Consider the following 24,162-nt stretch of genomic DNA (forward strand, 5'->3'; position numbering starts at 1 on the left):
GGTTCAGGGTTTGGAGCTTGTTGACCAGCACTGAAGGGATAATGGTGTTGAAGGCAAAACTGTATTCAATATATGAGTTTCTGCTTTCTAGATGATCCAGAGGTGAGTGGAGAGCCAGTAATATTGCGTCTGCTGTGGAGCGATTGTGACAATAGGTGAATTTCAGTGGATCCAGTTTTTTCCTTAGGTTCGTGTTAATTCTCTCAAAGCATTTCATCACGGTAGATGTGAGTGCAACTGGACGACAGTCATTGAGGCAGCTCCCTCTGCTCTTCTTGGGCACCAGGATGAATGCCCTTTTGAAACAGGTGGAAACATCTCACTGTGGCAGTGAGAGATTAAAAATGTCCATGCAAGTTGGTTGGCACAGATTTTCAGTACCTTGCCAGGTACGCCTTCAGGGCCTGACACCTTGTGAGATTCACACTCTTGAATGAGGTTCTGACTTCGGTCTCAGAGACAGGTATCTCTTTGAAATTTGCTCTCATGTATCCATTCAAAATGTTGCACTTCATATTTCTCAACATTAAATTTTGTTTGTCATCTATCCAGTTCTACCACCCGCTTTTCTTAAATCCCTAGATATCTATTTATCATCTTCCCCACAGTGCTTCGTGCTCTTAGTTTTGACCTGCCTGTGCAAAACTACTCTGAATTACCATGCCCAAATCATTCATACGTATGAAGAAAAACAAGAAATCTAACATCAATGCCCAAGGAATACCCTTCAGTCTATAAACTATTTTTGATTTTGGCTTTGTGTTCCCTGCAACTTGGCCAATTTTCTATCTAAGCTCATTTAATTTGTTTATTCCACAGCTTTCAATCTTATTTACAAGGTCTATTATATGCATATATTCTGAAAGTGCTATATTTCCCTTTTCCAGCCTCTGTTCATAAAAAAAAATTAAGATAATCAGGCATGATTTGCCTTTAACATTATCACTTCTCTTTGAAAAAGGATGGAACACCTTCAACAGTCCTCCAGGATCATGCTAAAACTTTTGATCAGTGGTTTTCATCCTTTTTCTTTCAACTCACTTATCACTAAGTAATCCCTATGCCATCGGTGCTCTGTGATTAGTAAAGGATTGCTTAAGGTGGTATGTGAGAGGGAAGGGAAGGCAGAGAATCACTGCTCTAGACCCAACTGTTACTGAAATATTTTGCTTGAGAAAAATTGTCATTGGCCCATTTCCTTTGGAGTAATGAAACCATGTGCATAATGAGTCAATTAGGTATGATTAAAACAGTGGTTTTCAAACTTTTCACCTACATACCACCTTAAGCAATCCCTTACTAATCACAGAGCACCTATGGCATAGGGAATACTTAAAGTGGTATGTAAGTGGAAAGAAAAAGATTTATGGAAAGCAAATGGTTGAATGACAAATTGGACCATTGCTAACAATTGAAGTTGTAGAGCCTTTGAGTGATAGTAAATTTAAATAACCAGCATATTGCAAAGAAACAATATGAAACTTCAACAGTTTGAAATTGAGTTCATGCAAGGTCATTATTCAAATTCCTTCAACTTAAATTGAAGAACAAGAATCAACTCCTCAATGCACTGATACTCATAAATTCTACTACTTCACATCATAAACAAAGGCGACTATTGTGGAGAGTATACAAAACTAATGCTTGTGGGCAACAATATTATGAAGACGACGACACCCAAACAATACATAATCTTGACCTCAAGCAAGAAAAGATATCAATGAAATTATGTACATTGTCCACAATTTTAAGTAACCAAAATTGCACAGTTGTGTTTAAATATTATTTATTGAAGATTTTGAGTACAATGCTACATATGACAGCAGACATACTTCCTGCTCATTTACTGAAAATTTTATTTAATCAACATATACAAGGCCAAACAATCGAAAATAATATACCAAAATAATATTATAGAATGTTAATAAATATATATTGAAACTAAATATAAGAAAAAAAACTGGGGGGTGGGGCATGCCACGTGATGACATGGGGTTAGACTGGTGATCCCTGCTATCCTTGAAAAAGTTGGGAAAAAATGACAATAAAAACTATAAAAGTTACAGAAAGTACAAGGAAGAACTGTCTAGAGACATAGAGAAGACATTAATATGCCACCAAAGAAAGATAAAGGCCTTACTGCAATAGAAGAAATGGAGCAAGAAGAAGAAGAAGAGAGGCCTTTATTGAGAAAGAATCCTGGAGCTGTCCATAAGGTAATATCCAAAGGATAGAGGTCAGAAGCTGGGGAGACCTTAGACACTGCTGCAGAAGGTCTCCTCTGACAATGGCCACCGACATTGAGTGAAGAAATGACTCTGCGCATGTGTGACTCCTTGCGCATGCACAGAGCACGCACAAAAAAAGGAGGAACTTTTAAAAAAAGATACAAGACACTCACTGCTCCAGCAATCAAGAGGAAAACCTGGAAAAGCAAAGACCAAGAATGATCTACAATCAAAAAAAAAAAGCAGAGAAGGGTACCGAAGTTTCTTTATCTTCTGGGGAAATGAAGCAATTTTTTTTTCGACAATCTATTTAAGTATTAACTGATAAGGTAAGGAAGAATGGTGACAAGATTGAAAGATTAATGCAATAAGTTGACACAAGATTTGAAATAGTGGATAGGAAAATTAAAGGAAATGAATTCAAGATTCAAAATATTAAAGAGCAAATGAAAAAAGTACAAGCAGAAGCTGCTGCAAAGAATGATAAATTAATGCAAAAATAGACATTTTGGAAAATTTTAGTAGAAGGAATATCATCAAGATTGTTGGACTTAAAGAAAGTGATGATGGTCAAGATATGAAAAATAAATTGCAACAATGGATATCGGAATCATTGGGTCAGGCCAAATTTCAAGGATATTTGGAGATAGAGTGAGTCCATCAGACATTTGAGTCCTAAACCTCAGCCTGACCAAAGGTCCCGTCCAATACTTGTCAGATTCCTTTGATATGAAGTAAGAGAGAAGATATTGGAGTTAACGGAAAGGCAGCTAAAGAAAGACTGTCACCTTTGATTTATAACGGAAATAAGATTTTTTTTTAATCCAGATAGAAGTTCTGATTTGTTAAAAAAGAGAAAAGAGTTTAATCCAGTTAAAGAGGTGTGATGGAAAAAAGGCTATGCCTTTCTTTAGAGATATCCTGCAATATTGAAAGTATTTGTTCCAGGTGGGAGGGATAGATATTTTACAGAGCCTAATGAAGCAAAGGTATATGCCGATTCATTACCTGCTAAAGAACAACAAGTGGTTGTCAATACTTGAATTAATTACATAAATGAAAAAAAATTTCTGTAACTGAAATTACATTGTGTTTCAAGAGGGTTTAAAGGGGGAGGAAAGTTTAACTTATAATGCAGGTGATCAATTATATTTTGATAAGATTAATGGATTGTTATTAGACGAAGGAAAAACTATAGTAAGGGATGGTACAGTATATCGAGTGAGTAAGTGGGAAGTATGATCCTGACCTCAGGGGAATCATAGGCACAAATGTGATACTTTTTGCATCCCGTATAGATCAGGGGATTAGAGATGTTTTACCATCATGCACCTCAGGGGTTTTTCCTTTCTTTCTTCTTTTTCCTTTTCTTTATCTTTCCTTTTTTTGATGAAAAAAATAAAATCTAAAAACTAAAAAACACCTACCTACTACAAATAAAAACTAAACCCCCTACTTACACATCCTCGACTCTAAAACTAATCTAATCCCAAAACTAAAATACATAATATTTCATTATAAAACAATTAAAATTATTAATTTGGTTGACCCTCAGAGAACTCAAAGACATCTTAAAATTATTATACCTTCAGGAAAAACTTCACTGATCAGGAAAAATAAAGAAAAATGTTATAATTTTAATTTCATTATTCTAGCATACAGACCACAAATTTGCAAAAATAAGGAATATTTATCCCTTAAATTATACATAATATTTTTCTAATGGAATACAACTTTGCATCTCATCATGCCATTTATCTAATGTTAATGAAACATCAGATTTCCATGTTACAGAAACACATTTCTTTGCTATTACTAAAACAAAATTAACAAATTTTAATTGAGAATATGACAATATAGGAATGGGACTTCCAAAATTTCCAAACAAAAGTAATTCACCCTCATTATCCATTGCAAAAATTTATTAATAGAAACCCAGAAAGTGTTGACCTTTAAACAAGACCACATAGAATGAAGAAAAGTTCCAATTTCTGTTGTTCATCTAAATCATTGATCCAATAAATTCGATCTCCATCTACTCAAATTTTGAGGAGTAATATATAATTTATATTAATAGCATTTGTCATAACTTCTTTACACACATTTTGCCAATCTTGTTGATCTATAATCATATCTAAGTCTCATTCCCATCTTTTTTTTTGTTAAACAAACCAACTTTAGGTGTCTGTACTTGTAATAATATATGCAATTGAAATAAAGTTTTTAATCATACCATCAACTATAATTTGTTACAAATTTGGAAGATCTTTTAAAAAATAATTTCTGATCCTAATTTCTCTCTGAAATAAGCCTTCAAATGAAAATAACAAAATAATGTATTATGAGATACCTGTATATCCTTTTTAATCATAAATTGATCAAAAGACATCAATCTATTATTATAAGAACATCCCCCAATTTAGAAATTCTCTTATAATGCCATATATTTAAAAAAGGATTATCTTTTGGCCCTTTAAGAGCAGTGAAGATTTTTTTTCCTTTTTTTCAACCACAGCACACATGCGTGACTCCTTGTGCATGCGCAATAAGGACTTACTCTTCTCAAAGGCGCCATCTCTGCGGAGGACGCAGGAATGGTTCTGTGAGGTAGTCCCTCTTCAGGGCTGTCTCTAGCGGCTCCAGGAGAAACTTCAACAGCTGGCTTTGCAGATAAAGTAAGCCCAGATTCTTTTTCTTTCCTTTCTTCACGTTTTTCATTCAGAGTAATTTTTAATTATTTTTCTTTTCTCGGAGACATTTTGCTCTTGTTTATAGACACCTTAGATTAACTTTAATCGTGCAAACATTTCTTAATATGTACTTTTTTAAAATAAAATCCCCGGGAGTCGTAAGGGTGCATTGCATTCCCTACGGCATCACATGACTGCTCCTCCCCTGTTCACTTCCTGGACTTTAAATTGTGAATTTAAGCTCCTTATGATTTTATAAACCTTTGTAAGGTCATCCCTTGACCTCCTTTGCACCAAGGAAAACCACCCCAGCCTGTCTTGTCGCTCTTCATAATTCAAGCCCACCCCCTCACCAATCCCTGTAATGTACTGGTGAATCATTTCAGTGCCCTCTTTAGCTTAAACTCATCCTTCTTGTGGTATGGCAACAAGAACTGCATACAATATAGGGCATGTTACTCACTAATATCCTGTACAGCTGTAACACAACATATCTATTCTTGTACTCAATGTCCCATTCAATGGATGCACCTTCCTCACAAGCTTGTCTACCTGTGTCACCATGTTCAGAGAACTATATATTTGCACCTCAAAGTCTCTGTTCTACAATTTACTGGATAAACCCTGCCATGGTTCAACTTCTTAAAATAGATCACTTTGCTCTTGCCAGAGTTGCATCGCATCTGCCATTCCTTTGTCCACTTTCCTAGTTTATCCGGATCCTGCTTGAACCTAATACAAACTTCTTCACTGCCCACCACAGTGGTTCTCAACCTTTTTCTTTCCACTCACATACCACTTTAAGTATTCCCTATGCCATAGGTGCTCTGTGATTAGTAAGGGATTGTTTAAGGTGGTATGTGGGTGGAAAGAAAAAGTTTGAAACCACTGTTTTAATCAAACCTAATTGATTCATTATGCACATGGTTTCAGAACTCCAAAGGAAATGGGCCAATGACAATTTTTCTCAAGAAAAATATTTCAGTAACAATTGGGTCTGGAGCAATGATTCTCAACCTTCCCTTCCCACTCACATCCCACCTTAAGGTATCCCTTATTAATAACATAACAATTACAGCACGGAAACAGGCCATTAGGCCCTTCTAGTCCGCACCGAACCAAACACCCCTTTCTAGTCCCACCTCCCTGCACAATGCCCATAACCCTCCATCTTCTTCTCATCCATATACCTGTCCAACCTTTTCTTAAATAATACAATCGACTCCGCCGTCACTATTTCTCCCAGAAGCTCATTCCACACGGCTACCACTCTCTGAGTAAAGAAGTTCCCCCTCATGTTACCTCTAAACCTCTGCCCCTTAATTCTTAACTCATGTCCTCTTGTTTTAATCTTTCCTCCTCTTAATCACAGAGCACCAATGGCATACGGATTACTTAAAGTGGGATGTGAGTGGAAAGAAAAAGGTTGAGAACCACTGATCTACCATGTCACCAATGTTGGAGTCATGCATATACTTAGTAAACATGTCAACTACAATCTCATTCAATGTTTTGGTAAATAATGACAAACAGAGGACCCCATACAAACTTCTATTCTGAAAAAAACAAATCAATGACTTCTTCCACCAAGCCACATTTGTATCCAATTAGTTGGCAACTTGACCCATGCAATCTTGCTTTCCGGACGAGTCCACCATACGGAACCTTGCCAAAAGCCTTGATAAAGTCCATTTAGTCAAAGCCCGGCCTTTATCAATACTCTTTTCAAAAACCCTCCTACCTTATCAAGAAGCTCAAATAAAGTCATCTACAATTATAATTCTCTTTTTTTTCCTCTAGATGACTGTGACAGCTTTATGTTTGGGAGCCTACACTGCAATTCCAAAGTTATCATCCTTTCTAACTTTGACCCAAAAAGCTACAGTCCTGTCTGTCATGATAATGAATATGTATGAGATGTACCGGAAGTCACGTGGTATGAGAGAGAGATAAGAGCACAAGCAGGAGAACAAAGGAAACTGGAAAATAAAGACTCGGAGAAGTTTACCTGATAAAACTTGTGTTTGATGTTTTATTAACTTCACATTTCAGGCCACAAATGTGACATTGGCGACGAGGATGAAAGAAGCTTGAAGAAAATTAAAGACTAAAGAAGATTACAGAGAACTTCAAGGTGATAAGAATTTTCTCTTTGACTCAGTACTTTTGGGGCTGGAATATTTCCTCATGGCTGGGGCAGACGGTGACTTTCTAACACAGTGGAATTGCTCATTTTGACCCGACTGGTGATGCAAGCACTGTAAGTGTGAAGTGGCAGGCATGGCTGGAAGAATTTGAATCCTACGCCGACAGTCGTGGCCTACTTCTAGATACCGGTACAGTTGAACAAAAAGCGCAGAGAAGGGCGTTACTTCTTTTCACTGCGGGACCTGCAGTTCGGGAAACATTTAAGACACTTTTGAATACTGGAAGAAAGGATGAGTACCGGAAAGCGGTAGATGCATTAAATGCACACTATGTAGTGACACCGAATGCTACATTTCAACGCCATTTGTTTTGGAGAACGAGACAAGAAGATGGCCAGACAATTGCTCAGTACGTGATGAGACTACGCCAGCTAGCTGTTGGATGCAATTACATGCCAGCTGATTTGGACAACCAATTATTGGATCAAGTCGTACAGCACTGCAGATCAGATAAACTCAGAAGATGTCTACTGGAAAGAGGGAGTGAGTTGGAACTCACCAATGCTTTAACCATTGCTGCTGCATTAGAGGCTGTTGAAGGGCAATTTCATACCATGACCCTGAAAGACAACTCAAGCCAGCAAATTAAGAGGCTCTCACATCGCCATAACCAGCCAAGATGTACGTTGACACAGGACGTGGAGTGTTATCGATGTGGATACTGAGGTCACTTTTGAAAAGACCCATATTGCCCGGCCAAAGGCAAAGTTTGCAGAAAGTGTGGAGGTAAGGACCACTTTGCAAAGAAGTGCAAAAGCAAGTCCAATGCAGACCAGAAGAGGAAGAGTACAACTTCCAAAGGCAAAGCCTGGGGGAAAGGAAAGTATCCTGGAAAGAAAGACACCATTTGCCAGATAGACGGTGATGATGATGATACCCAGGAGGAACAGAGTTGTTACCAATTTATGTTGAATGAAGTACATCATGAGAAGGTCCCAGTGATCATTGGTGGAGTGACAGTTCAGGTCATTGTAGACTCAGGAAGTGACAGTAATGTGATTGATCGACATTTATGGGAGAAGTTGAAAAGGAAAAAGATCATCTGTACCTCAAAGAAGTGTTCCAAGAAACTGTATCCATACACAGTAACCAAGCCATTGCAGACCATTGGATGTTTTACTGCAACTGTTGAAGCTGGAGATAAGTACACCGAAGCAGTGTTTATGGTCATAGAAGAGAGGGGAGAACCATTGCTGAGTAGAAGCAAAGTGCAAGACCTGGCAATACTTCATATTGGAGCTTGTGTCAATTCAATTCAGTCATATGAGGATATGAAGCAAGAATTCCCCACAGTCTTCCAAGGAGTAGGAAAGCTGAAAGGTCGACAATTGAAGCTAGCGGTAGATGAAACGGTCAAACCTAAGGCACAACCAATGCGCCGAACTCCGTTTGGACTTCGTGGGAAAGTCGAAGCCAAAATTAAAGAATTGATCGAACAAGACATTATTGAACCGGTGGAACATTCGACACAATGGGTCAGTCCCGTAGTGATTGTGCCCAAACCAAAGGGTGACATAAGACTATGTGTTGACATGAGAATGGCCAATGAAGCTATAATTAGAGAACGACACCCTATACCAACAGTGGAGGAAATACTTCAAGAACTAACTACCAGCAAGGTATTCTCAAAAATTGATCTGAAATGGGACTATCATCAATTAGAGCTGGATCCAGGTTCCCGAGATGTAACGACATTTGTGACTCACTGTGGATTGTATCGTTACAAGAGACTATCATTTGGAATTAATGCAGCTTCGGAGATCTACCAGTATGAAATCCATCGAGTGATTCAAGGCATTCCTGGAGTTGCCAACATTTCTGACGACATCATAGTCCATGCACCAACGAAGGAAGAGCATGACAAACGGTTGAGGCGTGTACTATCTAGACTACAGGAGGCAGGCCTTACCGTGAATGGAAACAAGTGCCAATTCGGTGTGTCAGAAATGGACTTCATGGGACACAGACTTACACGGGAAAGACTAAACCCTGCAGAGGCCAAGGTGAAAGCTATTGCAGAGGCACGTGCACCTCAGAACGCAACAGAGGTGAGGAGTTTCCTGGGATTGGTCAATTTTTGTGCAAAGTTCATTCCTAATTTCGCTACAGTGGCAGAACCACTAAGGAAACTAACCAGGAAAGGTGTACCATTTCATTTTGGATCTGAGCAGAAGAAAGCGTTCACAGCGCTGAAGCAAAGCCTGACAGATGCAAAAACTCTTGGATATTATGATCCGGCGGCATCAACCAAAGTCATAGCGGATGCCAGCCCGGTTGGTTTAGGAGCCGTGTTGGTCCAGATGCATGATGGAGGACCAAGAATCACTGCCTATGCCAGTAGATCGTTATCAGATGTGGAAAGAAGATACTCTCAGACAGAGAAAGAAGCACTCGGACTTGTATGGGCCTGTGAGAGGTTCCATGCATATTTATACGGCATTGAATTTGAACTCATCACAGATCATAAGCCATTAGAGGTGATCTATGCACCTAGATCCAAACCATGTGCCAGAATAGAGAGATGGGTACTCAGACTACAACCCTACAAATATAAAGTAATCCACATTGCAGGGAAACCAAACATTGCTGATCCGCTGTCCAGATTGGTGAAGGATGGAGGTCCACAATCCAAGTCAGAATTGGGAACAGAAACAGAGAGCTTTGTACGCTTCGTAGCTATTCAGTCGACACCGAAAGCTGTGACTACGAAGGAAGTCGAGAGAGAATCCGAAAGTGATCCAGAACTCATGGAAGTAAGAGAATGCATACAGAGTGGACAATGGGACAAGTGTACTCACAAGGCTTACATTCCCATTAGAGACGAACTTTGTTGCATCGGACAGTGTGTATTAAGAGGTTGCAGATTGGTGATACCGCAAAGATTGAGACCGAAGATTGTATCCTTAGCACATGAAGGACACCTAGGTATTGTTGGTACCAAGCAAAACCTCAGGACCAAGGTATGGTGGCCAGGTTGTGATAAAGATGCAGAGAAATTTGTTAAAACTTGTCACGGATGTCAAATCACAAGTAGGAGTAATCCGCCAGAACCGATCCGGAGTACGCAACTCCCGACAGGACCATGGATCGACGTAGCTGTTGATTTTCTTGGACCTTTACCGACGGGTGAATCAATTATGGTAGTGATAGATTACTACAGCAAATACTATGAGTACGTGGTGTTGAAGTCCACAACCACTGAAAAAACAATACAAGCATTAGCAGAGATATTCGCAAGATATGGATTACCTGTTACATTATACTCTGACAATGGTCCACAATTCATTTCAGAGACATTTGAGGAATACATGAGGACCACAGGTATCCACCATCATAAAGTAACTCCGAAATGGCCGCAAGCCAACGGGGAAGTAGAGAGACAAAATCAATCCATTGAAAAACGATTGAGGATTGCACTCGCAGAAGGACAAAATTGGCGAGAAGCATTGCTATCTTATGTGGCTGTCTATTGAGCAACGCCTCATGCAACCACTGGAAAAAGTCCTGCAGAAGCATTTTTTGGGAGAAAAATCCACACAAAAATGCCAGAAATAAAGGAAATCCGAGACGACCAGGAGATGAGGGACCACGATGCTGAAAAGAAAGGTGCAGCAAAGCTGTACACAGATTCGAAACGTGGAGCCAAGTACTCAGACATCATGCCAGGAGATAATGTTCTAGTGAGGCATGAAACTGGTGGTAAGCTAGACACACCTTATTACCATCAACCCTATACTGTCATACCCAGAAGTGGCAGTATGGTGACAGTCAAGTCTCCGACTGGAGTCCTGTATAAGAGAAATGTATCAGGTGTAAAAAGGTACCAGTCCAGAGATACATCGAGCGAAGAGGTTGAAAGGCCAATACGAGAGTGAACAATTGAGAAGCGACGACAATATCGCAGGCAGGCCGAAACGAAACCAGAAAGTGCCCAAACGATACGAAGACTTTGTGCCATAGTTTTAATAAGAACTTTGGGACAGTATTTAATCTTATATCATAAAGTACATGTATGAGTGCTGTAGGAAGTAAATTTTATGTAGTTGAGTTATAGTATTACCATTAGTTACAATGTTTGTATGTTTCCGAGAGATATTGGTAAGTGAAGGTAAAGTTTATTTCTGATTAAAGGAGGGATGTCATGATAATGAATATGTATGAGATGTACCGGAAGTCACGTGGTATGAGAGAGAGATAAGAGCACAAGCAGGAGAACAAAGGAAACTGGAAAAATAAAGACACTGAGAAGTTTACCTGATAAAACTTGTGTTTGATGTTTTATTAACTTCACATTTCGGGCCACAAATGTGACACTGTCCAATCCTCAACCACATTTATACAATAGCAACAATATAACAATCCTAGGTCCCAAGCTCATCAATGTCATCTGTTATGGTTCTTTCGTATAGTTCAACCTACCAGTCCTCCTCACTTCCTTTCTTACTCTTGCCTATTGGATTTGTTCATTTTAATTTCTATATTTGCCTCAACTTTCTCATTTCCCACACAAACTGGACTTTGTTAAAACGTTCAATGTCCTTTTTTAATCAAAGAATAGCAGACACCACAGTGACATAGGGCATGACACATTGTTTGCTGCTTGTAGTTTCTGCCTGACAATTTCAGTAACCTGGGTTTAATTCTGACTTTTAGTGTTATCTTTGTTGAGCTTTGACATTCATGTTGTGATTACTTAAGATTCCCCCAGGGTGTTTGGTTTTCCCCTCACATCCCAGGAAGTGGATTCATTACTGTATATTTTGGCATACAAGTCGAGTTGTGAAACCCCCAAAAATCTCTCAATAAAATGGGGGTAAACTTATACACCAAATATACTTTTGAGACCTTAAATTCAGCTCAAAATCCAATCTGTGGTGATCCAGTGTGGAAGTCGATCATTGAAAAGCCAATTTGGCATATAAGTCAACCCTTGAAAAGAAAACAAAAAAAAATCCAACTGCGACGGATTTTCATTGAGATTTTTATTGAAAACAACACAATTAGCACCCTTCAAAATCCCTATCATTATCTGAAAAAAACAGTTAGAACCTTTCAAAATCAGTCTCGCCATCATCGTCTGAAGCAAAGATGGCAGCAAGCACATCCATACTCTCTGTTTCCACAATCATTATATGGGTCCCAGACTGAATTTGATGAGGGGTTTCAGCTTCATCATCAGTGCCCACAATAAATCATCTTCTGTGCCATCAATTGCACAAGAGACACCGCACTTTTTAAAAATGATTTTATCACAGTCTCTACTTTAACTTTGTATTATGCCTTGAGCAAAAAGTTACACAGCATATCTAGTGATGCAGCATGCATTGCCCCACCTTTTATATCCACTTTTCTACACTTGACATCCATGTATTCCATTCCTCACACACATGGTCTTTGAATGGCTTGTTCAAGCAGACTTTGAGACATTGCAATATAGACGTCAAATCATACAGGATAACCGGCATGTAAGCATTATGTAGTGCTAATCTACTTCTAGTGTTCTCAGTTAAATGGCTACGAAATATTCCAGACCAGCAAACTCAGTTCTTTGTGTAAACCACCTGCTTTCCTGTCTCAAACATTGTCTATCTGTAGTTTTACACCATTTTTATCCATCCTTTTTCATAAAAATATACAAAAATACCTACAGGCAATTTCATTTTCAGTTTAATTTTGTGTTTGAAGATTACCATGGGTCTTAACTTTGTCCCATTGGCCACGCACAATTACACTACAGTAAACCTGGTCCTTTGTTGGCTTGTACTTCTAGTTTGTATTCATTCCACTGTTCTACTGCCTATCATGTTAAAATTCATGAGAGTTTTGTCCATGTTTCCGATATTTGCCAATGCAAATTGTTGTTTCTGCTGGTTAGGTGAAATAAACAAGTGAAAACTTACAACTTTATGATCAATAGCTTTTGGTTGTTTCTGTGCAAATTTTGTTTTTTGCCAAAATACACAGTAGCTACTGCAATTTGCCTGGAAACTGCAGGTCAGTGAACCTTGCATCAGTGATATGGAAATTGTTGGGAGAAGATTTGGAGGCACTGGAATTACATGGAAAGGCAATGACTAATTTGGGGTCAACATGGATTTGTGCAGGAGTGATACTTGATAAATCTGATCTAGTTCTTTTTTTTGAGAAGATAACCAAAATAAATTAATTAAATCAGAAAAGTTAACGTTAGCTATGTGAACTTCAGCAAGGATTTTGTCAAGGTCACACTCAATTATTTTTCAACACAGTTGCTGGTAGATTCTTGGAACCAGTTGCTGGGGGGGGGCAAAGCCAGAGGCACATAAAATCAAAACATATAAAAGTGCTTTGATAGGACTTTAAAGAGGACAAATGGAGGCAATATTAGCATGGCTTTTAAAAGAGGCCTGTGCTGTACAATTCTAGGATTCTGAAAGGAATAATAATCAGGATTTATTGTCATGAACAAGTCATGAAATTCAGTTTTGCGGCAGCATCGTAGAGCAAACGTTCATACTATAACCATCTTACAACATGACTCAAAAGAAAAATAAAATAACAGCAATAATAGTTCATGAAAGGTCAGGCAGTGTCTTTGGTTCATTGATTATTCAGGAATCTGATGGCAGTGGAGAAGAATCTGTCCTTATGCTGCTGAATGCTTGTCTTTAGGTTCCTGTACCTTTTCCCCGATGGTAGCAGAGTTCGGAGGGCATGGCCTGGGTAGTGGGTAGAATAGAGGCTGTTTTTTTAAGACACCACCTCATGTATCCCTTGATGGAGTGAAGTCTGGTGTATGTGATGTTGCAGGCTGAGTTAACAAACTCTGGAGTTTATTCTTGTCCTGAGGGTTGGCACCTCCATACCAGGCAGTGATGCAACCAAAAAGAATGCTCTTCACAGTACACCTGTAGAAGTTTTCCAGAATCCGGTGACATAACGAACCTCCACAGATACCTCAAAATATAGCTGCTGGCAAGCCTTCTTTGTGATTGCATCAACATGGAGGCTACAGGACAGATCCTTGGTGATGTTGACATCCAGGAATTTTAAGTTCTTGATCCTCTCCACTACTGAGCCCTCAACTGGATTGTGTTCCCCTGACTTCCTCCGGAAGTCCACATTCATCTTCTTGGTTGTGCTGACGTTGAGGGCATGGTTGTTTTCCTTATACCCTATCTCCCTCCTGTATGCTCCTCATTACCATTTGTGATTCTGCCAACCACTGTGGTCTCATTGGCAAACTTGGCGATGGCAATGGAATTATGCCTGGCCACACAGTCATGCGTATATAATGAATAGAACAGTGGGCTAAGCCCGCATCCTTGGGGTGCACCTGTGTTGATGATCAGTGAGGAGGGGACATTGATTCTAATTCATACTGTCTGTTGTCTTCAATGAGAAAGTCAAGGATCCAGTAGCAGAGTTGGGTCCAGAGGCTTAGAGTTTGTAGCCTCTTGACCAGCACTGAGGGAATAATGGTGTAGTCTATGACACTACTTTATGTAGATGTCCTAGAATAATGATGTAGTCCAGTGGTTCTCAACCTTTTTCTTTCCACTGACATACCATTTTAAGTAATCCCTATGCCATCGGTCCTCTGTGATTAATAAGGGATAGCTTAAGGTGGTATGTGAGTGGGAAGGGAAGGTTGAGAATCTCTGCTCTAGACCCAATTGTTACTAAAATATTTTGTCCTTGGCCCATTTCCTTTGGAGTTATGAAACCGTGCACAAAACGAGTCAATTAGATAGGATTAAAACAGTGGTTTTCAACCTTTTTCTTTCCACCCACATACCACCTTAAGCAATCCCTTACTAATCACAGAGCACCTATGGCATAGGGAATACTTAAAATGGTTTGTGAGTGGAAAGAAAAAGGTTGAGAACCACTGGTGTAGTCTATGAAGAGCAGCCAAATGTATGAATTGTTGTTTTCAAGGTGATCCAGACCTGAGTTGAGAGCCAGCGGTATTGCATCGGCCGTGGAGCGATTGTGACGATAGGCGAATTGCAGTGGGTCCAGATCGCTACTTAGGTACGTGCTAATTCTGGCCCTGGCCAGCATCTCAAGGCATTTCATCACAGGAGAAGTTAATGCTACTGGGCAATAGTCATTGAGGCAGCCCTCGCTACTCTTCTTTTATTCAAGGATTTTCCATGGAGATGATCCAGCAAGATAGTGTAAGGCACATGTATAATCATGATCAAAAGCCTGATTCAAACTACACAAAATAATCACAAAAAATACAAAGAATGAGTTAACTTACCTGTTGCAATGTCCTGTGGCAATATTTAATGAAAACCAAAATTTATTTGTATTTCTGAATTCTGAATCAAATAAAGCAGACACTTCCAAGCTACTGGAACCTAATAACATGATTTCCAGTTTGTCACCTATCTATCCAAAACAAAGTCAGAATTGCTCTTCAAGTGAATGCTGAAAAGAATTTCATTGAATTTATTACCACTGACATATCTTATTTCAGGATCTATGTCATCTGGTGGCCATCAATCTATTTTCAATCTAATGAGAAGGTGAATAAATATCATCATCTCTTATTAAGTAATCAACATGAACTCTAAAAGGCTCTTTTTTAATCTTGGTAGGCAATTTTAGAAATCTAGTGGAGATTGTGTTGCCTCATACATCAACAAAAGCATTTTTTTTGTATGTAGTCGCAAGTAGACTGTAGTAGCTTGTACGTGATTTCTTAAAACTTAATTATATATACTTCAATGAACATAAGTACGACATTCTGCTTTGTTATGCATATGCTTTAAGAATATTGAATGAAATCAGCGTATGCTAAAGCAAAATAATATTTAAATATTCTTTTATGTCACTATCTTTGAAATTATTTTTTTTGCTGGAGACCATGTTTAGTGGGACGGGTTAGATTAGTATAGGTTTTTTCTTTTTTTTTCTGCAACTAGAAGAGATTGATCTATTTAGGTAATCACAAGGAAATCTCAATAGAGGGCGCACAAAATCAGTGAACCGGTGCGGACTCGAAAGGCCAACATGGCCTGTTTCCGCTCCGTAAATGGTTATATGGTTATAAAGTGAATTTCACATAGGGATTTTTCACTTTTTTCAAATATTAGGTAAGACGATGTATAATTGATATATGACTCATTCTGTATTGCATAATATAAAAGCTATATAATTAATATCTAAACAATATATGCATGTCATATTTCTATCAAATTTAAAAAGAAAAATAAATTATTTACAAAGCAAGATTATATACAAAATAAAGAAGATTTTGTGCACAAAATTCTGGTTAACAGACCCTCACAAAGTACTTACTTTGTCAGACTATTGCCCATAAGTCAGAAAGGTTTGGATGAAATACGTGCTCATTATTTTCTTGCTTATTGAGACAAATAGCTTTTAAAAGTCACAAGACAATATTTTAACACACAAATTCTATAAACAGTGCTCAACTAATACCATAAAAAATATCTGATCTTCTGTTTTTGTAACAAGGTTTTCACCAGTTGACATCATGCAAACAAAATTAATCAGCTATGAGTCACCCATTAGTTACATTTGAATTACATTCAATGATCTTTGCTCTGTATGCATTTTCACTCAAACTCAGCATTCATTGTTTTCATTATAAATTCCTAACAATGCACACAATAAATCCTCCTTCAGAATAATCACTCAATTCCCTAAAAATGCCTCTTGACAATGATCATCCAGTTAAAAAAAACATCCAAATTGATTTTTTTTAAATTTAGCTCCAGAGGAATTTGGATTTCCCTACGTTCTGCCAAGAACTTTGATGCCACCTGCCCAAGGCACTCTCATCTGTGACTTAATTCCATGTGTTTTGAATATTTTGCATATGTAATGTTACTGGTTCTTATTCAAAACAAAACATGCATGGAATGGTTCATAGATACCATTAAATTGCAACAGAAAAATGTCCTTGATGATTGAAACAATGATTCCCAAGGCTTATCCCATAAATTGATGAAACCACAGAAAAGAAATTTGGCATCATATCAAAATGGCAAATGGGTAATTTGTGGCCTAGTTTCATGGCCGTTGCTCACTAACTTTGAGTAGTCCCACTCTAACATGAAGAAGCAGGCAACTAATTTAATGTGGATCTCTGATGCTTTTTACTTGCTCAAATTGCACTGTTGTTTTTCCACTGACTGAAAACTAACTATTCCTGCAATTTAGCAGGCATCTACCATGTGATTTAATTGGAAAAAACTGAACTCTTAATTTAGTCACAGCACTTTAAATTATTGTTGCTTAATGTATACCCATGGGGTCTAATGTACAAAGTTCTGCGAAAAACCAAGACAATAAATTTTAACATTGTTGACTGATTGTTTGCTCCATTTTATTTAAACTTTTGTGTGTATCATCTTATCTAGCAGCGTTTTAAGGGGAAGTAGAAGGTGACTTTGAAGCATTTTATATTATTCATTCTTAGATCATTTTAACCACAGGAGCAGCAGGTTATGCATCACCAACATAATCATATCTGGTATTAAACTCATCAACTTTTGTAGTGTTACATCAGTTAAAGTGTCACTGAAGTTAATTAAAAAAAAAATCACAATGAATTTAAAGATTACCTGGCTAAATCCATGCAACTATCAGTCAAGGTCGCCGATGAGTCAAAATACTCTCTGGCAGCAGCAAGAACCAGTTTGATACTTTTCTCATAGTTAACCTTGGACTGCACCTTGCTTCTGTAACCAGCAGTAAAGGGTGGGTCTACAGATATCCTGCTGCAGTGCATCATTTGCCCAGCTAAGCGAATATTCTCCAAACGACCAGAACACAGCAGGCTCTCAGTCAATATCTGAGAATTAAAATATCTGATCACTATTTCCAAAAGGCAGACTGAGAGCATTTTACAGAAGAAATATAAACCAGCTCTTATGAAATTATCATCTGTTTAATGCAGTAAAATAAGAATGCATATTAAAAAGTCAATATGGTTACTGTGTACAAAGGTTGACATATGGGTTATTTCCTTTGTTCCCAGTAGCAAACACTTCTATCAAAGAACATATTTATTAGAATTACCATGACTGCAATTATCTATTTTATTCATTGAAATGAACAGGGAGCTGAAACATTCTATTAGTATTGTGCCTGCAGTGTTTTGTTTCATGTTAACATTAACCATCTTGTCTTTAAAGAAAACCCTGAAATTGCCCACAATTTTGTGCGACAATTCAACTCTGTTCCTTCCAAATGTGTGCAGTTTCAAGTCATTCACCTTGAAATTATTTTTAAGATTTCTTTGTTCTTTGAAACCATCCAGGCAGCTTAAACTTTTATCCAGCTACCAAATAATTTAGAACTCTAACATCATTAAATAAACATCTTCAGCCAAGGTATCAAACTGGAAGAACATTCACAAGTCATCACAATTTCATGCTTTGCCAACTACAGAGAACTTCAAAAATACTCCTCTGATCAGAAGTCATTGTGGAAAATCTCATGCACTTGCTCCAAAAACACCCACTATTGCACTCCCCAATGGCATTCAACACCCTGTAATAAAGAACAGCTTCCTTTTTGTCAATCTGACAAATAAACCAGATCTTTTCCCTACTCAGAAACAACTTGGCTACTCACTCACCCCAAGAATTATAAATTTCAAATCACTTTCACTGTCATTTACAAGAAGTCCACACAAATACCTTATCTGAGAAAGAATATGCATGCTCACTGAAGGCTTATGCCTCCGGGCCTTGCCCTCCTTCCAAATTGGAACACAATACAAAACTAAAAGGAAACCACCCAATAGATGAAGGGAGCCAATCAGATACATATCCTGATAACACAGTAGATGCAGTGGTGATGCAATGGTTAAGTTAGCAGACTGGTTACCTGGTCTAACAATCTAGAGAATGGAATTTAAAAACAACCACAGCAGCTGTGGAATTTCAATTTTGCTAATAATTTAAAAATGAAAAAAATACATTAGATATTAGTAAAAATATGACAAAATAACAAATTTACAAATGTACAAACATATAAATTAAGCAGTAGAAAATTAACTGACCCCTTAAGCCTGTTCCATCATTTAATAACAGCAGTAATAATCTGCCTGCAAATTCACTTTTCATTCCTGTCTCGCAGTGATGGTTATTCACACATTTACAACCATAGAGCACCATTTCACAGAAACAAGCCTCCAGTCCATAGTCCTCCATTCCTCTCCCATCCATATACCTGTCAAAATGTTAAAATGGAGCTTGCATTCACCTCCTCAGCTGGCAACTCATTCCTCTCTGGTAGAAGAAGTTCCCTATAAACTTTTCCCATTTCCTATTAACCCATGTTTGTATCTCACCTACCCTCAGTGGAAAAAGCCTATCTATATTTACTCTATCTATCCCCCTCATCATTTTAAATACTTCTATCAAATCACCTCTCATTCATCTATGCTCCAGGGAATAAAGCCCCAACCTGTTTAATCTTCCCCAGTAACTCATTTCCTGAAGTCTGGGCAAAATCCTAGTAAATATTTCTCCTGAATTTTAAAATAATATGGATTGTCCCAGTCTTCTTCCCAGGGTCAGGGAGTTTAAAAGTAGAAGGTATAGGTTTAAGGTGAGAGGGGAAAGATTTAAAGGAGACTTGAGCTAAGTTTTCCAAATACAGAGGGTCATCAGTATATGGAACAAGCTGCCAAAGAAAGTGATATTAGTAGATACAATTACAGCATTTCAGATCAGCAGTGAGAACGGTTCATACTATCTACCTGACACTCATATTTACAAAACAATATTTATTTATATGTATATGTGAACACTTGTTCTGCATATGTATTGTTAACCTGTATGGATATCTGCATGTTTTGCACTGAGGAATGGAGAATCTTGTTTTGTCGGGTTGTACTTGTGCAATCAGATAATAATAAATTTGACTTGAAGTTCATTAATAGGAGACATATAGTGGAACATTGGTCAAATGCAAAGACCTTGCACAACGCAAATTATCTATATTGAGTACTTGTCTTTATGGTGAAGCAATATTTATAAAATAAATGAAATTCCAATCCCAAGGCATTGTCGGAAACCTAATGTTAGTGTTGAACAGGCAGTAATCTGGAAAGCAAATTTGTCAATACAAACATGAACTTTTCATCTGGACCTCTGCTATCTGGCAACATCAGCAAGTAACACAGTTTAAAAAAGATTTTTTCACCTCCATCCTAAATATGCATATGCAAATATAAATACTAGGAAAAATGTTTGTCAAATTTTAGACTGTTAATAAACTCAAACATTTCTCTGCCAATACTTTGGGTAACAAATGTTTCTTCACTGAACAAACAGGATAGAAATTGTACAATCAAAAACAAAGTTTGTATAATAGAAATTGTCATGAATGCATTTTTTGGATCAGTAAAGAAAGAACCTCATTGGACTTTCACAGTCCATGGTATTTTAAATCATATTTTGGTAATTTTGTGTAGCATCTAACATTATTTGTAGTATTTGAATATTATTTTATTCATTGCCCTGTTCCACGTTCTAACAAGCATTTTATTGGCGTTCTGGGTTATGCTGTTCTCCAAGCCTCAACTAATTTCCCACCTGAATCAGATCAGGATGAACTGGAGGATAGCCAGAGGAGAAAATACCCATATTATTTTTGACTTTCAGTTTAAATTTTGCCTTCATTTTACAAGTTTTTAGAGTTCGTTGATTGAAGCAAAATATACTTTTTTTTTCTGATTTTTCTTCATTTAAAAAATTGTTTCCTGGACCTAGCGTATCTTGTATATTTGTCAGAAATATTTTCAGGTTTATCTTCCTTTCGTTATCAGTCAGGTGACTTGTTAATCAGCACCTCAATAAAATGTGACATTCAAATGCATTTTTTTTGTTTTCTTCTGCCCTTACCGTAGAGCTCTCATCCCAAACTTAATATTTGCAGCTTAATTTTCTAAGCAAAAAAAACTAAAAATGTGTACTGCAATCATTAAATTTATTGTCAATGACACAGATAACTTCATTAATTTATTTCAAAGCCATTCAGTTTAGGTTCTTTCTCATCAACATTAAAGAATGTACTATCAATTACTGGCACACACACTGTAGCTACGGGATTCCATAAAATAAAATGCCACAGGCTTAAAAAAAGTCTTTTCTAGTACAACACAGAAATATCTTTGGGAGGTGGGTGTAAATGAGAGCACCTTGTGAAACTAATGAAAAAAAGTTCCAGAGTAAAGTCTACAGGAAAAAATGTTTGATTTGCCACTAGTTACTTTCACAGTCAGAATACACAAATTCATACTAGAAGAATCCTTTACCTCATAACAGACATCGAAGTCCAAGCACTTGTAGACAGTGCTTTGCATTTCCAATAGGTCTTGCAGCAAGCCTCTCCATTCAGTTCCACTTACAGGTGGGTTCCTAGGTGCAAAATACAAGAAGAGCAAATCAAATGTTATAATATAAAAAAGATTATCAGTCACTTCTCTCTTCCTAAATGCCAAGTTGATAATAAAACTGTCACTTATACTTTAAATCATCGGAAACTGTTATAAGCCAATGGCCAAATGCTGTGCGAGAGCCTTGGTAACATTTTCAGTAGTGCAACACTAACTTGGTTTTGCTTACCTATGCAAATATAGTTAGAGCAATTTGAGAAATATCTCCTTATCCCACCCTAATAAATATTGCTGCCAGGTGCAGTTTTCATTCTTTTAATAGCAGCACCTGAAGAATTGATTCAGCTTCACTGTTTAACCTGTGACACTTTTCTCCTGCTGCACCAGTTCACACAATCTCATAATTGCATATGTTGCCAGACAATATCCATGAAAAGCGAGTTCCTCCATTTTCTCTCCATGATCCACTAATCACTACCCCTGCTCCACCAGTGCTTCCAAGCCTCCATTTGTAATCCTGCATCACACATTTTACTCACCTGTGCACAGAGGCCTTGAGTGCAGTTCTACAATTGCTTGCACCTCTGCTGTTACATCCTCTCCTCATTATCAGAGCAAGGACACAGTTAATCTCTTCTCGTTTTCCCCTCCAACCTCGCCTCAACATTTATTGGATCATTTAATTTGAACAGAGGTCTACCATCTGACATACACATTTGCTTCCTGTCCTCTTTAACAATGAAGGAACAGTTCCATTTTTGATTCCCTCATCCATCCACATCATCAATCCAATCAGAAATGGAAAACCTGCATTTTTGCCTTGTCCTTTCCTACCTTCATGACAACCAGAGTTGGTTGAGCATCATCATCTCAGTACTGTGGATGTTGGATGAAGAGAGAGTGCATTGTGGGTCATCCATCCTACCAGGTCACATTCCCTACAATTCATCCGTGCACAACAGCAGTGCACCTTGGTCAGTAATGCATATCCCTGACCCTGAAAGCATCCAGAGATGCAGACTTTACAGATGAAGTAACATTTATGGGCATTTTACCCAATGCAAATATGGTTTCCTCTACATTGAAGAAACCAAAAAATGATTTGGTGATCATTTTATGGGAAATCTGCTTTCTGTTGACAACCATCATAATTTCTCTTCCCACTCCTACTTTAACCATTCAGTCTGTGGCCTCCCATACTGTCATGGAAGCCCCAATACAAGTCAAGTCAAGCCTTCAAGTCAAGTTTATTGTCATCTGATTGCATAAGTACAAACTGATGAAACAGATTTCTCTGGTCCATGGTGCAAAACACGTGGACACACAACCAGAAAGAACGCACATCTTATCTTCCATCTCAGCACAGGCAGCTTTCCAGACAATATTCAATTTCTCAACTTTTCTAAACTCTCCCTCTCTTTCTTTCTGCATTATGATCTACACCAGTCATCATTTAGCTCCATTTTTCTTTATGCATTCACATCATCAAGCCTGCTGGGCATGTTCCACAGCCTTATTAGAGCAGGCGATGAAGAAACATTGTTGGATTTTAACAGCTTCATCAACATTTGGTTTCATGCCACAGATATTCCCTTTGTCCTACCTATCCCTTCACCACCCTTCTATCCAAAACATTTTTCTCTCTCCTAGTTCTACCAAGAAGTCTCCAACCTAAAAACATCAACTGTTCCTCATTCCACAGATACGACCCGAACTGCTGAGTGTTTCCAACATTTTGGGATTTTAGTTTTTTTTTGTTTCCTGAAAATCCAAACATACTCACTTGCGCCCCACATGTCTGGTTAGCCGTACTATAAGCAGACGTGCCTCCTCTGGATTTGACTGAGTGTTCTTTACAAATGAGATTGGTTTCTGCAGTCCATGCTTTTCCAAAATTTCAGCCACACTGAAATAATTAATTGCAAAAATTCAGTAAATATAATTCAATTTATAATTCTTCAAGAATTGCAAGAGACAAAGAAGACAAGGTTTATGAAAAAGAAATGTGAGCAGAGGGTAAGGATGCAGCTTTATAGGCAGTGTGAGGAGCTGTTTGCATGTGAAGACTGCTGAACCATGGTGAATGGGCAGTGTAACAGATAAATCATAAATAGGTCAGATAGCAATAAGATTTCATCATTTTTTTCCTGATTTAATCTGTTGAAGAATGCTACTATTCATTAACACTGAACTGTATGAATGTTAACAGGCATTTTTAATTGAATATTCGACAATTACAAGTTGAAAAATTAGATTTTTAAAAGTCTTAGAATCCCACATCTGAAATCATTTTCCAAAATAGTGCACCACAACTGAACTATTATAAAAACCTCTTACAGCTCAAAATAAAACTGAGTTTGGTGATACAGGTGGAGGAAATAATGTAAAAGTTTTCTGTAAAGGATGACAAATGTGGGCCCTGCACATGCAAGGTAGTCAGAAGTTAGGTACACATTAGTGATACAGAATGTATGGTGATGATGCATAGATTATAAGAGTTTCAGACAGTTCCACATAAAAATAATGGCCTGTAGAGAGTGGCAAAATCATTCACTTCCTTCAACAAAATAACAATTTTAAAATAACGTTCATTATTTTAATTAGTGATCATCTCCCATAAGCAGCCTAAGAATAAAATAAATAAATGATTGTTTACAAGAAACATT

At 37.7% G+C, this 24,162-nt stretch overlaps 1 protein-coding gene across 3 annotated transcripts in view; it reads right to left on the minus strand.

Moving 5' to 3' along the window:
- The window catches only part of nbas (NBAS subunit of NRZ tethering complex), a 292,652-nt gene that overhangs the window by 178,095 nt on the left and 90,395 nt on the right, over positions 1-24,162 (minus strand). For all 3 annotated transcript variants that reach the window (XR_011340415.1, XM_069886343.1, XM_069886344.1), the window contains exons 28-30: positions 23,280-23,402; positions 21,416-21,518; positions 17,709-17,938 (exon numbers count right to left, since the gene is read on the minus strand). Coding sequence is in view for 2 of the 3 variants with exons in the window: in XM_069886343.1 (XP_069742444.1) it covers positions 17,709-17,938; positions 21,416-21,518; positions 23,280-23,402 (456 nt within the window). In the remaining variant the exon portion in view is untranslated. The remainder of the gene's footprint in view (positions 1-17,708; positions 17,939-21,415; positions 21,519-23,279; positions 23,403-24,162) is intronic.

Source organism: Narcine bancroftii, chromosome 6, assembly GCF_036971445.1.
Source record: "Narcine bancroftii isolate sNarBan1 chromosome 6, sNarBan1.hap1, whole genome shotgun sequence".
Classification (NCBI taxonomy): Eukaryota; Metazoa; Chordata; class Chondrichthyes; order Torpediniformes; family Narcinidae; genus Narcine; species Narcine bancroftii.